At 42.0% G+C, this 15,773-nt stretch overlaps 1 protein-coding gene across 2 annotated transcripts in view; it reads right to left on the minus strand.

Moving 5' to 3' along the window:
• The window catches only part of ITPRID2 (ITPR interacting domain containing 2), a 146,029-nt gene that overhangs the window by 109,168 nt on the left and 21,088 nt on the right, over positions 1 to 15,773 (minus strand). For both annotated transcript variants that reach the window (XM_068245416.1, XM_068245417.1), the window contains exon 2: positions 6,531 to 6,576. In XM_068245416.1, the coding sequence (XP_068101517.1) occupies positions 6,531 to 6,576 (46 nt within the window). The remainder of the gene's footprint in view (positions 1 to 6,530; positions 6,577 to 15,773) is intronic.

A 15,773-nucleotide genomic window follows, 5' to 3' on the forward strand; every position in this document is an offset into this window, starting at 1 on the left:
AACTACAACAAAAAGTAAAAAAAAAATAAAATCAACACACAATTACATTAAAAAAAAAAAAAACTATGGTTTACATCCCACCCTCCCAAAAAAAATGTTTAATATTAAAAAAAAAAAAAAAAACTATTACAATAATAAAAAAAAACATGTAAATATTTACCTAAAGATCTAAACTTTTTAAATATCAATGTAAAGATGAAATATTTCTATTTTTTTTTTTATTTATTTTAAACTTGTAAATAGTGATAGATGCAAAACGGAAAAAATGCACCTTTATTTCCAAATAAAATATTGTCGCCATACATTGTGATAGGGACATAATTTTAACGGTGTAATAACCGGGACATATGGGCAAATACAATACGTGAGTTTTAATTATGGAGGCATGTATTATTTTAAAACTATAATGGCTGAAAACTGAGAAATAATGCATTTTTTCAGTTTTTTCTTATTCTTCCTGTTAAAATGCATTTACAGTAAAGTGGCTCTTAGCAAAATGTACCCCCCAAAGAAAGCCTAATTGGTGGCAGAAAAAACAAGATATAGATCAGTTCATTGTGATAAGTAGTGATAAAGTTATAGGCTAATCAATGGGAGGTGAACATTGCTCAAGTGAAAACGACGGAACGCAAATGGGTTAATAGTTTATGCATAAACCACTTTTTATTTTTTTTTCCTCCTTTGCGAAAGAACCCCTTTAAAAACCCCTTTTGCGGTATGGGTAGATTAATCTCAAATGGGGGGGTTCAGGAATGCCTGACAGCCGGTTCCCGATGTGAATCTCTTCTTCTGTCTCTGAAGAAGCGTTTCACATTAGGGAAACAGCTGTCGGGCACTCCTGTACCCCCCCCCCCCCCCACTTGAGATGAATCTACCCATAACGCAATAAGGCTTCTTGCGCACTGCAAGCGTTTCAGATTCAGATTCCGCTTTTTAATCAGTTTTTACATCCGATTCAGATTCCAATTTGCAGTGTGCAGGGAGCAAACTGCAAATCGAAATATGAATCGGATGTAAAAAACTGATTAAAAAGCGGAATCTGAATCGGAATCACTTGCAGTGTGCAAGAGGCCTAAAGGGTTTTTAAGGGAGAAGTGCTTTGCTTTTCTCTTTCCCGCAAAACGTTCTCCAGTGTGCCAGGACCCATAGAGAAAGCCAGAGCCCAATTGGTGGGCTGGAGAAAGCTCTAGGAAGTGTCTGGACTGAGGCTTCTCACTAATAAGGCAAGTATCTAACTTTTGTACTTTTTTTCCCTACTTCAAGACTGCTTTAAAACACACTAGAGCCCTTATGCAACTTACTTTTCTTTTTCAAATGAACGTTCGCATGTCGTTTTCTAATTGTTTACAGAAAAAAAAAATAGGTTAGGGTTCCTCCCAATAGGATGACCTCACTGTGGTGAAAGGGTCTAATACAAATTTGTTTGCATGCAAACTGTTTTAGAAGCAAACATCCTCCATTAGAGTAAATTGTAGCACCTGTTTGAGATGCATTTCGGTGCATTTATGCCTTTAAGAGGCTCTGCGTGCCTTCTTGCTGTTACGGCATTCGTTTTTGGATGCACTGCCATTTCTCCCTAATTTTTAATATATATCATGTATGGTGTGTTCTATGTTAATACCACATTATATTTGCCTTGGAAGATAAAATAAATTAACTTTTTCAGGATTATTCTAGTGGTGAGGATTTTTTTTTAAATTAACTTTATATAATAAAACAAGAATAATAATAATAATAATAATAATAATACAATACATGTTTTTTTCTTTCCACATTTTCTAAATGAAGCCTTTTCTTGGCGCTTCTCTAGGTTAAAAAGGAAAAAAAATCCCCTTCTCCTGATTCCCTGGACTTTATCAAAAGCAAAATATTTTTGCGTGCAAGATCTATTTGTGGATAATACAAAACAGTAGTTATGTACAGTAATCCCAGAGCACACAGGCTTGCGCAAGTAAAAGAACTAACTAAACTCTATATCTTTCTGCAAACATACACATAACTGACTCTTTGGTAACATTATCCAAAGTAGTGGATGGAGACAAATATCTACAGGACATCGCACACAGCACACACACTAAAGCCACTTAAAGCTGGTTTTCTTTCACCTGAGCATTTCAAATGTTTGCAAACCCTCGCCCTATGAGGTAAATGGCCGGTCTCAGTGTATGGGATATTGCATTACAGGAATCCTGTCAGTGCTGGAATACAGACGCTGCTGCCACCAATAGTCTCCTGGAGAAATGGCTAGGTCCCTTGTCATCACTTTGACCGGATGGCTCCAGACTTTCTAAATCACTGAATGACAAAGGAACTAAAGACTTTAAAAAGAGGCCAAAAGTGACAAACGGGACATTTCAGCCACTTCATAAATCTAGCATTTAACTGTATTGTAATTGCTTCAGACTTTTCTGTGATCACTCTGGACAGGTTTTGAGCAAACTTTGATCTTTGTGACAGGTTCATCATTGCCTGTCTTTCACAAGAGGAATTTACAACAATTATTTAAGTAAGGGTAGTCCATTTTACAGTCTGTACTTACACATTCAAAGAAATGTTTTTCTTTACCAGCTACTAGTGGTGTAGCAATAGGGGATGGAAAGATGGCAACTACACCGGGGCCCCAGGACCAGGGGAGCCCACTTAGGGCCCTCCTTCTACAATTGTATTACGGTAGGTCTTTATTGGTGCTACACTGGTAATGATCATCTCTACATGTCATTTGAATAGTAGTAAACAAAAACAAACTGTACAGTAATCATTAGCAAACTGTTCCCTCTTCTGATACTTCAGTTGTCCTTTGCAGGATTTGGTGCTCATATCAATTATGTACTATACTGAGTGCTTGAAAGTGCCCAATGTAAAACTTGCATGGGGGTCCTAGTGCCTTATCTATAACTCTGAGGACTACATATCAAAAATTCTCACATAGAGTAAATGATACTGCTCTAAAACAGAGACCTGGGCCAGGGAGACCAGTTCTATATTAATTACCTAGGGCTTCTTCCAGCACTCGTAGCCTTACAAGTATCCGGTTCCCTCCTGGTCTGCTCTGCTGCGCCCCTCCACAAGCTCGCCCATCACGGGCTACTATGCATCTACGGCTTGGGCTGCACATGCATAGCGATCAAGGAGGTGTGGAGCCAAGGCCCTGCAGTAGCCCACAACTGGTCTAGTCAGCGAGCTCTCAGAGGGTCACAGCAGCACAACAGAGAAGGGGCTACGGGGGCTGGAAGAAATCCCAGTACACTTTAAGTGCACAGACAAAGGGAACAAAATATGCTATAGATATATGCAGTAATACAGAATATCCACTAAGAAGTGCATAGCTAATCAGGCAAGGCAATGTACAGGAGTAACATTACACATTTGCACAGACTGCTTTGCACATAGGAGCTTACAGTCAAAGAAATAAAGGGGGTAAACACAAATTGAAGGAAGTCAGTAAGCTGTGGTGCCCTGTCTGTTAAGTATTATTATATTTATAAAGTACAGAAGTACAGAATAAAAAGGGGGCTGGATCAAAAGTAAGGTGACGTCCTCAGTCAGATTTCATGCTTGGCTGAAGAGGTGAGAGCGCATCACGGAAAGTCCTGAATACTAGTGTAGGAGGTGGGATCAGCTTGGGCGTGAGGAAAAGTTCATTTCCTGAGAGGCGATACCATTTTGAATGGTCTCTGTAAATAAAGTCAGAATTGTATGAGGGGCTGAATAGGTTACAATTAAAAGCTTGGATTCCTTGTGTGCCATTGTGAATCAGTGGAGAGAATGACAGAGGAAAGCAGCATTAAGAAAAAAAGGTGGGATGAAGTCGTGCAGCAGAGCTCAGTATAGAATGGAGTGGAGTCCTCTTTGGCCACATAGTGGGGGTGTTACAGTAATCTCAGGGATTTGGTGAGGGCAATTGCTAAAATTTTTGCTGTGTACTGTGCAAGGTAAAGCCAAATACAGCAGGTTTACTGGTGGAATCTGAAATCCTGCAAGTGTCAACAACGAAAACCACTAATTGCTTAAAAGAGATATTAGTGAAACCTTCACCTACAAAACAAATCCACCTACTTGACATGCAATTAAGGGGTAACAAACTAAATAATAGCATGAAATATCGGCATTGTGCTATAAAGGTCACATTTTAGGATGGATTTGCTCTTTTCCTAGCATGAATATATTGATTAACCCAACAATCGGCAATGCTTTTTTTGTTAGAAGAATCAATACCTGCCTGCTCTACAAAGGGCCAGTTCTGCTTGAAATGTCATGTTAAACTATACTTACTCTATCCAATTACACAGAGCCAACGAACTGCATACTGCTTTATGGAGTACAGGTGAAAAAAAAATTACATGCTACCGTCCTGGTCCCTGTAATACAGACACTCAGGAGTTCCAAGGACAAATCACACAACTACAGGGAAAACACAGAAATTAAGATTTCTGTGAAGGTTTACTCATTTGCCCAGGTCATGATATGGCCAAAGAAAAAAAAAGTAGGGTAGACTGTACAAGTGCTAGAGAGGCACTCCGAGCTCGTAGGCTTTTTAACTGTGGCACTTTAATTGGCCTGATTAAGTGGGCTTGCTAGCACAAAGCGCGTTGCCAGTGCAAATAAAATTTTGTTTTCTTCCATTAACTATGTCGTATTAAGAGGTAAGTCACCTCTACTTTTTTGATTTTACTTGGTTTTAACCTAGTTTTATCCTATCCTGGGGGCCTCTTCCCCCATGTTGTGCTTGTCGACAGCTTGTCAAATTCAGTCCAGTTTCCTGAAAAGTAAACAGAAGCTATATCTGTCAGGGAGAAGAGAGAAGGTTTTACTGCAGGAAATGGGTCATTACTTCTGCTACTTTTTCAGCTTTAATGGCAGAGTGTGGATTCTAAACTCCAGCTGTGATAGGGCCCTTTTCCACTAGCAATCGCTAGCGTTCACGCTGAACGCTAGCGATTGCTGAATCGCAATTACCGGCGATTCCCCGACGTTCGCGGCCGCGATTTTGCTATGCACTGCATAGCAAAATCGCGGCAATTATCGCTCCGCTACGCGTTCGCGTTCCCGGCAAAAACGAATCGCGGTAGTGGAAATGACCTACCGCGATTCCTATGTTAAAAAGCAAACCGTAGCGATTGTAAAATCGCTAGCGGTTTGCGTGCTTGCGATTCAGCCAGCGCAAACGCGCTGGTGGAAAAGGGCCCTTAGTCTGATGAAATCTTTAAAAAAAATGTAATAAAACTGAAAATAAAAAAATACGAGACTCTTTTCTATTCTTCTAATGTCCGATTTATCATCCGTACTATGCATACCGTTCATTATCTCAAATTTTCACTTCAGGTTCACTTTCAGGCCAGACTCATTCATGTAATTAAGGCGCCGGGAAATTTGGGCACAGAGTACTGCTGAAAAACTGCTAACCCCGCTGCTGAAAAAATCCCGGTGGTGTTAATTACTATTACCTGTCCAGTCTGCCATGGACTCTAGGGAAATACATAATTCTGCTTCCAGTTATTGCTGGTGACAGAGTTACACTGTTTTTATAGTAATTTGGGCTCCGCCTTTTAATGGCACCCAAATTACTGTCTGAGCGTCGCTATAGCCATAATTCACATTACAGCCTATGGTAGCGCATGGTGCACCTATATTTCCCGAGCCCTTTTTTTCCAGGTCTATGGACAGACTCAACAAACACATGGTCCACTAAAAGGAACCGTGCTGAGAGACCTATGGAGGCTGCCATGTTTATTTCCTTTTAAATAATGCAAATTGCCTGGCTGTCCTACTGATCCTCTGCCTCTAATACTTTAAGCCATAGACCCTGAACAAGCATGCAGATCAGAGGTCTACGACAAATCTGACAAGATTAGCTGCATGCTTGTTTTGAGGCGTGTGATTTAAAGAGAACCAGAGACGTTGGGAAAACATTTTTATACATACCTGGGGCTTCCTCCAGCCCCATAAGCCTGGATCGCTCCCCCCGCCGCCGTCCTCCGCTGCCTCTATCCGCCGGTACCGGGTCCCATACTTTCGGCCAGTCGACGCACGCGTAGTGCGTCACTGCCGGTGGACGCGGCCAATTTTTCCGCATGTACAGGGGCTCCCTCCATATCCTTACGCATGCGCCTCCATACTACGCAGGCGCATGTGTAAGGATATGGAGGGAGCCCCTGTGCATGCGGAAAATTGGTCGAGTCCGCCAGAAGTGACGGGACTTGGTACCAGCGATAGTGGCAGCGGAGGACGGAGGCGTGGGAGCGATCCAGGCTTACGGGGCTGGAGGAAGCCCCAGGTATGTATAAAAGCTTTTCCTATTTTTTCATTTGCTTCATCTCTGGTTCCCTTTAAACCCTATTAAAAAGAAATATCAGCAGGACTGCCAGGCAACTTCTATTGCCTAAAAGTAAATTAATATGGCAGCTTCCATAGGCCTCAAACCTGGATTTCCTCTTAGAGTACAAATTAAAATTCTTTAGCAGGCAGCATTTATGTATTAAAAATGAGGAGGAAGTCTAGAGAAAAAGGAAAATACAGTTCCAGTTCCTTACCTACAGTCCTTCAGCCATATGGCTATTTTTTCATGCTGTACAGTTCCTAGAAAATTAAACAAAAAAAAGTCCATTAGTTACAATCACTGTATTGCCGACACCTGCTTTATTGTCTGCTACAACAGTACAGAGCTGTGCTGCAGAGAACATAATCATTATTGTAACTGGGGCACTAGAGGGCAGTTCAAGTCTTGTGCAGGCCACTAATTCAACCTGTATTTCAACACACTGAATGTGCATGCAGACAACTGATCTAGTAGCATGTGAAGGTTCAGAATATCTTCCGACTCATTAGGTTAGTCATTCAAGTCTTTAATTACACCAGAAGGTACACAAAGTCTTGACCTGTGCACGAAAGGGTCGCCAGACACTGAAAATTCTTGGCGTTCATTTATTTTCAATAGCCAACTTTCCGCTATTAGATAATCTATTCCAATCAATCGTTTCTTTAATCACCAAAATGTTTTCGATTGCAAAATGGGGGTAAAAAGGGGCCATAGCTTACTACCATGGGAGTTTCAAGTGACATTTTACAGAATTACCTGAAGAAAAAAAGATTGTCTAAGCTACTGTGGGAGATTGTTAGAGCGTTGGTTAATAGCGTTGGAAACATGAATAATAACAATAATATTTTTATACCGCTTTTCTCCCTGGGGACTCAAAGCGCTGTGACCCTGCATTATGCAGTATCAAAGGCTCGGGAAAAGAGGTGAGATTTTAGCCTTTTTTTTAAAGCTGTCCAGAGAAGGAGCCTCTCGTACTGATTGTGGAAGTGAGTTCCATAGAGTAGGGGCTGCATAGGAAAAGGCCCGAGCACCAAATGTTAAGTGTATCCTGGGAATAGCTGACAGCAACGTGATGTAAATAAAGTATGTGGTTACATAAGATTTTAGGGTGTGGGGCAAACACCCCTCCCCCCCCCCCTCTCAAAAAACCTTTTGGTATTGGCTGGCCATTCTGCTCTGCTGACCTAAAAACACTGTATTTTTCGGAATATAAGATGGTAAGACGCTCCGGACTACAAAAACACACTTAGGTTTAGGGGGCAAAAAAAAGAAAAAAAGAAAAAAGAAAAAAAAAAAAAAAGAGCATCTGCATCTATAGCCCTAGCAAGAGGGAGAGGAGCACAGCTGTAGGATGTGCAAGTCCTTCCCTGCCCACTCTATACTTCATTTTACCATATTTTCCGAATACAAAACGCACCCACTGTTTACCCCCAAAAGGGGAAGAGAAAGTGTGTCTTATATTCTGACTTATACAGTATTTGAGACGATAGAGTCTTGTTGCTGTGCTGGAGGAGATTGTTCATGATAGTCTTGTGAAAAACATCTAGTGTCTGTACAGTGCTTCCAGACTGCCATTCAGCAATCAGTCTTGGCGAATCATTCAATTATTTTTCATCATTCTTCTCATCATGAAGAGACATCAATTGTCCTCTGCTCATTGTATCCTTCCGCTCTCTGTTGACCAGCTCAAGTATTCTCTAAATCCAGAGGATTCCCTAATCTTCTAAAGCCCCTCACAAGCGCCGAATGTAGTCAATTAATATTTCATTTTTAAAAAAGAGCCGGCTGTAGCCGATAGACGTGACTTTGTTCATAAAAATACACCTATTTGTAGCAAATAAGTGCGATTTCATTTACAAAAGGAGCCAGATGTAGCCGCTATTCGAATATAACCTTAACCCACACCCCTTGTTGGTGCCTAACCTTAGCCGCCCCTTCCCAGCATATAATTGTAACCCCCAATGTTGGTTCCTAACCTTAACCACAGTATTCAGTGAAATGAGTGTAGCTGCAATTTTTAAAAAAAGAGATAACCGGTATTTGACATAAAATGTGGCTTCAACAATCATGCCAGAGATAAACGGTATTTAGTGAAATCGTTGTAGCCGCATTTTTTGAAAGTGACAATCGGTATTTGGCTTGATCATTGTATATGCATTTTATGTCAAAATTATAAACAGTATTCAATGAGATCATTGTAGCCTCAAAATTAAGGGCTTATAGTGTCGAAATTATGTCCTGTAATGTAGCCGCAAACATTTCCATGATATAGCCGAAATAAAATAACAGGTGCCCCATTTGCACCTTATAGCCGCAAATGGCTATACAAATGGCAAATATTTACAGAGTGGCAGCTCTGGCACCCTGTTCAACGGATACCGGGCTTACATCCGGGTAGAAGACACTGCATGTGCAATTTCCAAAAATCAACTTTATTAAACATTATCACAAGTTAATTTTGAGTAATTTTTCAATACATTTTTTTTTAAATGCATGTGCAGAGTCTTCTACCTGTAGGCAATCCCACCCTTACCTCTTCTTGAAACCATATTTAACTCTTATTGGCGCCTCTGTTATCCTATTATCTCACATCACTGTGCATGCTCATTTCTCCCCCACCCTGCTGTGTCATGCTTGACTCCAAGACATGCTGGTAGGTTAATAGGTGTCTGATGAGGAAGGCCCTTCCAGGCGTTTGTGTTGCTTCACCTGTGCTAAGGAGCTATCCTTAAAAAGTAGGTCAAAACAAAAAAGTATTCTTGAAATGAAATTCCATCTTGTGTTACTTGGAAACAAGCATCGTAATTTAAGCCTTGGCGTTCCTGGCACTGTATATTTTTCGTGACAAGCTGTCGGTCTAGATGCCTGCAGCACAGCTATTGGCAGAAATCAAAAATGACGCTTTTCATACTCCCAAGCCTAAAACAATTGCCTTCTGGTGCTTAATGCACACTAGCTAGGCCTGCTTCTAAGTGAACATACTCACATTTTCCTCGAAGCAGGTTAAAAAGGGCACGAGGTGTGGACGGTATTTGGGGACTGCTAGGTCATTAGCAGCTACAGTGGAGACCAGTGTGTAATTTGGGGCCAGAGTTTGCAAGAGTATAAACAAACTCCAGCTATTAGCGGAGCAGAAATAGGCACTTGACTACAATATACCCAAGCACCGAGGGGGTAATTTAGACCATTCCTAGAGGACAGCACAGATTAGCATTGGTCAGAGTTACAGGTGAGAGATGAGGGACAGATAGGGTGAAGGTTGAGCACAATGGGTTAGGTAGCCCATGGTGAGGGGTGGACCAAGAAGAGGTTAGATGGTGAAGGTCAGAACAGCTGATATGAGGTATACACAGTGGGTGTAATGCAGTTACATGGAGAATAGAAAAGGTCAGTAGTGAGAGGCAGCAAATGTGATATAGAGGGAGACACAGTGGCTGAGACAATAGATGAAAAGTAAGTAGAGGAGGAAGGGGATGAAAAGTGAAGGTCAGGAGAAGCGTTGTGTAAGGAGAGCACAGGAACTGAGAGAACAGAAGAGGCAAGAGTAGGCGATTTGGTGATGGACAGTAGATGAGGGGATATAGATGACACATGGGGTGTATGCAGTGTCTGAGAGGACAGATATGGGGGGGGGGGGGGGGGGGAGTACCTAAGAATCACAATGGGCGATGTGGGGGCCGAGAGTAGCCTGGAGAATAGCATAGGTATGTGAAGGTCAGGAGAGGTGACATAGTGGTGGATAGGTAAGGACTGGGTACGTGAGGGTCATAGGAAATGAGGAGTAGAAACAGTGAAGGGGAGGAATACAGAACAGTTAAGGGCTATACAGTGAAAGTGGACATAGTGAGTAGACAGTGACTGAGAAGGTAGGTAGGAAATTAGTTACGTGGGGTGACACAGGAAAAAACACAACAACTGGGACAGATGAGGGTCAGCAGAGGTGACATGAATAGGAAGGCTGTTGCATTGGATTGGTCCAATTCCAATCTGCATAAATTTGCATGAAACCAGCATAACATGCACCAGCTTGGAGTCATAAGCACCTCATTTACTAACCCTTCGTTTGTTTCATCACTGGCCTTGTAGCATGTACCAGAATTGTCCAATTTTCACTGGCCAGAAGTTAGCTAAACAGCAATATTTGCTGAATATATGCCCATGTTCTAGGCTTCTGGCAATCAAGGTCGATTCTGGCACCAGTATTTTCATGGCAAGAGCCAAAAATCTTAGTAAAGCCATTAGTAATTCAATTCTAAGATGCTTTTTTTCCTTCTTTTTATGCTACCAAGCTTAGTGCTTCCCTCTTGTCACTCATCTAACCCTAACTGGTCTCCTCATCAAAAAAAATAAATAAATAAATATATCTTTGTCACCCCGAACTCCAGTCTCCTTTGTTATTATTAACCCCTTCCCTATGTCTAACCGTACAATGTGCATGGTTTAAAAGGAAAGTATGTCAGCCTCCATATCAGGTGTCCTTTAAATCCATGCGAAAAAGAATAACAAAAAATTCAAAACAAACATACACGTGTCATGGTTTGAATGGTTTTTCCTTCTGTCAAGCTGATCTTAGCCACACAACGGAGATATTTGACTACGCAAATCTCATACATGATTTTGTAGCGGAACATTAGTAAGCTACATGTCATAATGACACGGGAATTTGTTTATTTTCAGAGAACAGAGAGTGTTTAAATAACTAAAAATGCATCTTTTTCAGCAACACAAGAAAGAAATAGCAAGGAACAGGCACCCAACCCGACAAACCTGTACAGCGAGAATCTGATAGCAGCATTTTGTATAATTGAACCAAATGCCTGCAGTTACACGCACTGCGTGCACTGGAGCAGACTGGTGTCTTTAGTTCAAGAACATAATCCTCATTACTTACATACTGAAGAGACAGTTCCATGCCAATACCTATGAATGTTACTGATCAGTAGAAATGTGGTCACATAATAAAATACCATAAAAATGCTTCAGGGAAATTAACGGTAGCCTACATATTACTAGTTACAGGTAGTCCCCAGTTAACGAACGAGATCAGAACTGTAGGTTTGGTCTTAACCTGAACCCATTCCTAAGTTGGAACACTGTGCCATCTCTGTCCCCTGTACCTCCTCTGTGCACTCGGCGTCACCTCTGTTCCCCTGCGCCTTCAGTGTCCCCATCTGTCCAACCTCTACCCTCATCTCCCCCTTTGTGCCACCTTCTGTCCTAGCGAGGAATGTAATGTGCCAATTTTGCCATAAAATTTTGCAATTACGATTATACATAATTACGATTTTGAAATTGAATTGATTTCACATAATCCAACCAACCTTACAGAGGGTCTCGGCGCGGGATCACATGTTTGATTATAGTGTACCAGAGCTCTACATATAAGTAGAACCAATACTTACCCGCTGCTTCCTCCTGCAGCATAAACACGTGCGAGTCCCTCGCTGTCCTCCCGCGGTCTGCTCTTCAGTCGTGATCAGCCCCGGTAATAGGCTCAGTTGGGCTCAGTCTGGGTCTTCAGCCAACTACTGCATGCGCAGTAGTCCCGGACAGATGTGACTGAGCCAATTACTGGGGCTGATCACGGCTGAATGGAAGATGGCGGGAGGGCAGCGAGGGACTCACAGGTTTATGCTGCAGGAAGAAGCAGCGGGTAAGAATCAGTTATTATGTAGAGCTCTGGTTTCCTTTAAAATGCAGAACTCCGAACTTGCTATGAAAGCATAGTGTACTGCATCAAAATGTCATTATTCCGTTTTTCTTAGATTTTTTTTTTCAATAACTACAAAGTATTTATGATTCAATTAGTTAGGGTGCATGGCCTAAGCTAGAGCATATTCTCTAGCTTAGGCCATGCGCCCTTCAACCTCACATCTACATTTACTCCTCACTAAATAACCTAATCATGCACTGCCTGTACATATAATGTATACTTCCCCCACCTCTTGTTTCCACCCCATTCCTTTAGATTGTAAGCTCGCAAGGGCAGGCCTCTCACCCTTTTGTGTCATGGAATGTTATTAATTTAATTGCTTGCACTCTGTTAGACATTTATACATTTTAGTCATCATGTTACATCTGCTATTGTAATCAGCAGTGCTGTATTCTGTATCAGTGTTCATATTTGATGTATATCATTGTCTGTATCCCTTGTTTGCTGTCTTACTTTGTACAGCGCCACGGAATATGTTGGCGCTTTATAAATAAATAAAAATAATAATAATAATAATTATTATTAAAAGATCCTTCTGTTTACCATCACTCAGCTGCCATCTTCATAGCTAAATCCCCTCCCTTACTTACAACCTACTCCCCCCCTCCCTTATGTGTCCCTTTCCCCCATCCCTTAGATTGTAAACCAATTTGGCAGGCCCCCTCCACCCCGTATGCCTATAGAGGCTTCCAACACCGTCACCTGGTCCCCACGTCTAGAGCGTGGACCCAAACCAGTCCCCCCTCGAGATTTACCGACAAAGGCAGTCTCTTCTGGCCGTGATGCGCCTGCACGAGTACAGCAGCGCAAGCACAGTAAGCAGGAGCTGCTAGTGCCTATCTATCTATCTAATATCTCTATCTATCTCTATTTATCGGGCCCCTGGCAGGGACAGAGGACAGCAAGGGAGGATCCTGAGGCGTCTCAACTGAACAAAATTGTTTTTTACGTTACAGTCCTGTTTAGAAGTAATGGCATACCTGAAACGCTGCAATCCCACGGCTGAATGCTCAATTAAAACCCCCGAAATCCAGGTGCAAAAATCCACAACTTTCCAAGTCGTGGATTTTACTGCCTGGGGGAGGCAGAGCTTTGAGCCGTAGCCCTGCCTCCGGTCCAATCAATCTGCGCTGATCGACGCCTCTCCCCGACCCTCTCAGTGAAGACAGAGGGGCGGGGAGAGGCGGCGATCAGCGTAGATTGACGCAAGTAGAGGCAGAGTTACTTCCCAAAGCTCTGCCGCTACCCGTAAGGAGCCCCAAATCTTCCCCGGGGGGGGGGGTTCGGGGGTATTAATTGAGAGTTCAGCCGCGGGGATGCGGCGTTTCAGATCTTCTTACACCATTAATGGTCACCGATTGCTGCTGAGGGTTGGGCTATCTTCCTTTTAGAACACCAAAAGATACATGTGCTGTACAACAGAGTGAAGCTGCGTGGTTGTAAAACCCTTAAAGGACCACTATAGTGAAAAATTAAAAATGTAAAGATACATGTGTACACATACTTCTAAGTACATTTATCCTGGATTAAAATGTACTATAAATTACATTTCTCCTATATTCCTATAGCTTACAGCAAGCAGTAAGAGTCTGTCATACCAGGTGTTGAACTAGTCCATCAACTCATGGAGGGCTCTCAAGGTTCTCTTTATCTTTAAAAGCATTGGCAGTTGCGCTGTCCAACTGCCCAAATAGTATGCAGTACACAGTAGGCAAATTTTGACTGCCTACTGTAAGCGACCGTAACGTAGGAGAAAAAGTGATTTGTAGTGCATTTTAATCTGGGTGAAATGTAGTGCATTTGGACTAGGCCTGAAAGATAAATCGAATTTAAACCGAAATCATGTTCACCAAGATCACAATTTCAGAATCGTCAAAGCAAAAATGTCTGTGATGATGTCATTTCCACATTGGGGAAGTTTGAAGAAGCGGCTTCATACTTACCCCAAGTCCCGGCGGGTGCGACCTGCAGCATCGACAGTGTTGGACATGCCTTTCCGACACAAGTCCAACGCTGTCCGTCCTCTCTTGCCGTCTGCCGGCTCTAGTGCACGGCATAATTCCTGGTATGCTGTGCATTAGAGCCTGCAGGAGGTCGAAATGGATAGATGGGCATCACTGGACTGCACTGCCGCAGCTTGGGGGAGATAGGGGGCACAGAGGGGACACATAGGAGTCACAGAGACAAAAAGGGGCACAGAGGGAGACACACAGAGGGGGCACAAAGAGAGCCACAGAGGATGCCCAAAGAGAGACAGGGACAGAGGTGCACAGAGGAGAGGAACAATGCTTGATTTTAAGGAAATCGTGAATTGAAATCGTGATTTTGGACGGAAATCGCTCAATTCATTTTTTTTTCCTAAAATCGTTCAGGCCTAATTTGGACACATATTTAAAAAGGTATTACTTATACAAAAACTTTGTTTTTTCTATCGACTCATATTTAAAATGTTACTCATTTTAACGATAGTGGTTCTTTAAATGGTTGACAGCTTGCAGCTCTCTTTGGGTGGAGCCACTGTAAGAATTATTAGCCTGGAACAGAAGCTTGATAGGATGTACATCGTTATCAGTGGCTGATACTGAGCCCGGTTCTGACTCATTTACATAGCTCGATTTTGTGGAGAGTTTAATATTGTAAGGGCGTGGTGAACAAATTATCACCAAGATATTAGGTGAACTTTGGACTTCAAAAGACTAAAAGTGGTGGCTGCGTCAAATATAGTTTCTCGTGATGCGATTAAATATTTTCAAAGACTCTTTACAGAGAAGCACAGTAACGTAGCCATCGTCCAATATTCCTTGCTTTTCATTGAAATTTTGTCAAAGTATATGTTTATTTAAAAATGCGGTAAGTAACCTATTAGCCGCACTACAGCATGCAAGATAAGCATCAGACAGCCACCAAGCAGCCTGTGTACAGTGCCTGCGGAGCAATGGGTTTGTATAAACTTCTACAAAAACACTGAGGAGGGAACGCAGGGCTAGGCGTTCAATGCAGAGGGGTTCTCTTTCTATAAAATATGCCCATTTAAATCATTGAGCAACATATAAACAGGAAAAACTGGACAGAAAGCTGAGACTCAACAACTCACCCACAATGCACCTCTAGACAGATTTTGCCATTTCAGATGAGAATGTGTGTGACAATGTGACAAATGTAGCAACCGATAAGTGACAGATATTGGGTATTCACCCGGTTCCAACTGGCACACCGATTGAGACTATTGGACAAATAATGTGCTGTCGGCTAGTGTGTGTACAGGTCATTCAAATGGCATTGTTCCACAGTATGTGCATAGGTTGTGGGAAATGTCACTCCAACATGCAGTTTCTGAACAAGATAATTGTTTGGAATATAGTTTGCGCAATATCAGTTTGCGCAAACGTCATTTAAACTACCTGTTTCTTTTTGCCAGGTTTCGTGGTTTGTGCTACCTATTCAAGAAACAGAAGTGATCATTACTGCTACAGCACCCATGTACAGCTAACACAGCAAATGAAGAACAGTTCTGTATGGGCGCACATGTAAATAAAGGCGACTGGAAAAAACAAAAAAAAAAAAAAAAAAGGTGTCAGATATTGCCACTAGTAGAATATCTGATAAATTCGGATAGTAAAATATCAGTAAAGATTACCAATATTTTACTTTGACCCATTAGTACTCTCACACAGAACCCCTCCCGCAGTAGTGCCTAACCTTAACACCTAAGGACACCCCCCACACATGCCTAACACTAGAAAC

This window comes from Hyperolius riggenbachi, chromosome 7 (genome assembly GCF_040937935.1).
Source record: "Hyperolius riggenbachi isolate aHypRig1 chromosome 7, aHypRig1.pri, whole genome shotgun sequence".
Classification (NCBI taxonomy): Eukaryota; Metazoa; Chordata; class Amphibia; order Anura; family Hyperoliidae; genus Hyperolius; species Hyperolius riggenbachi.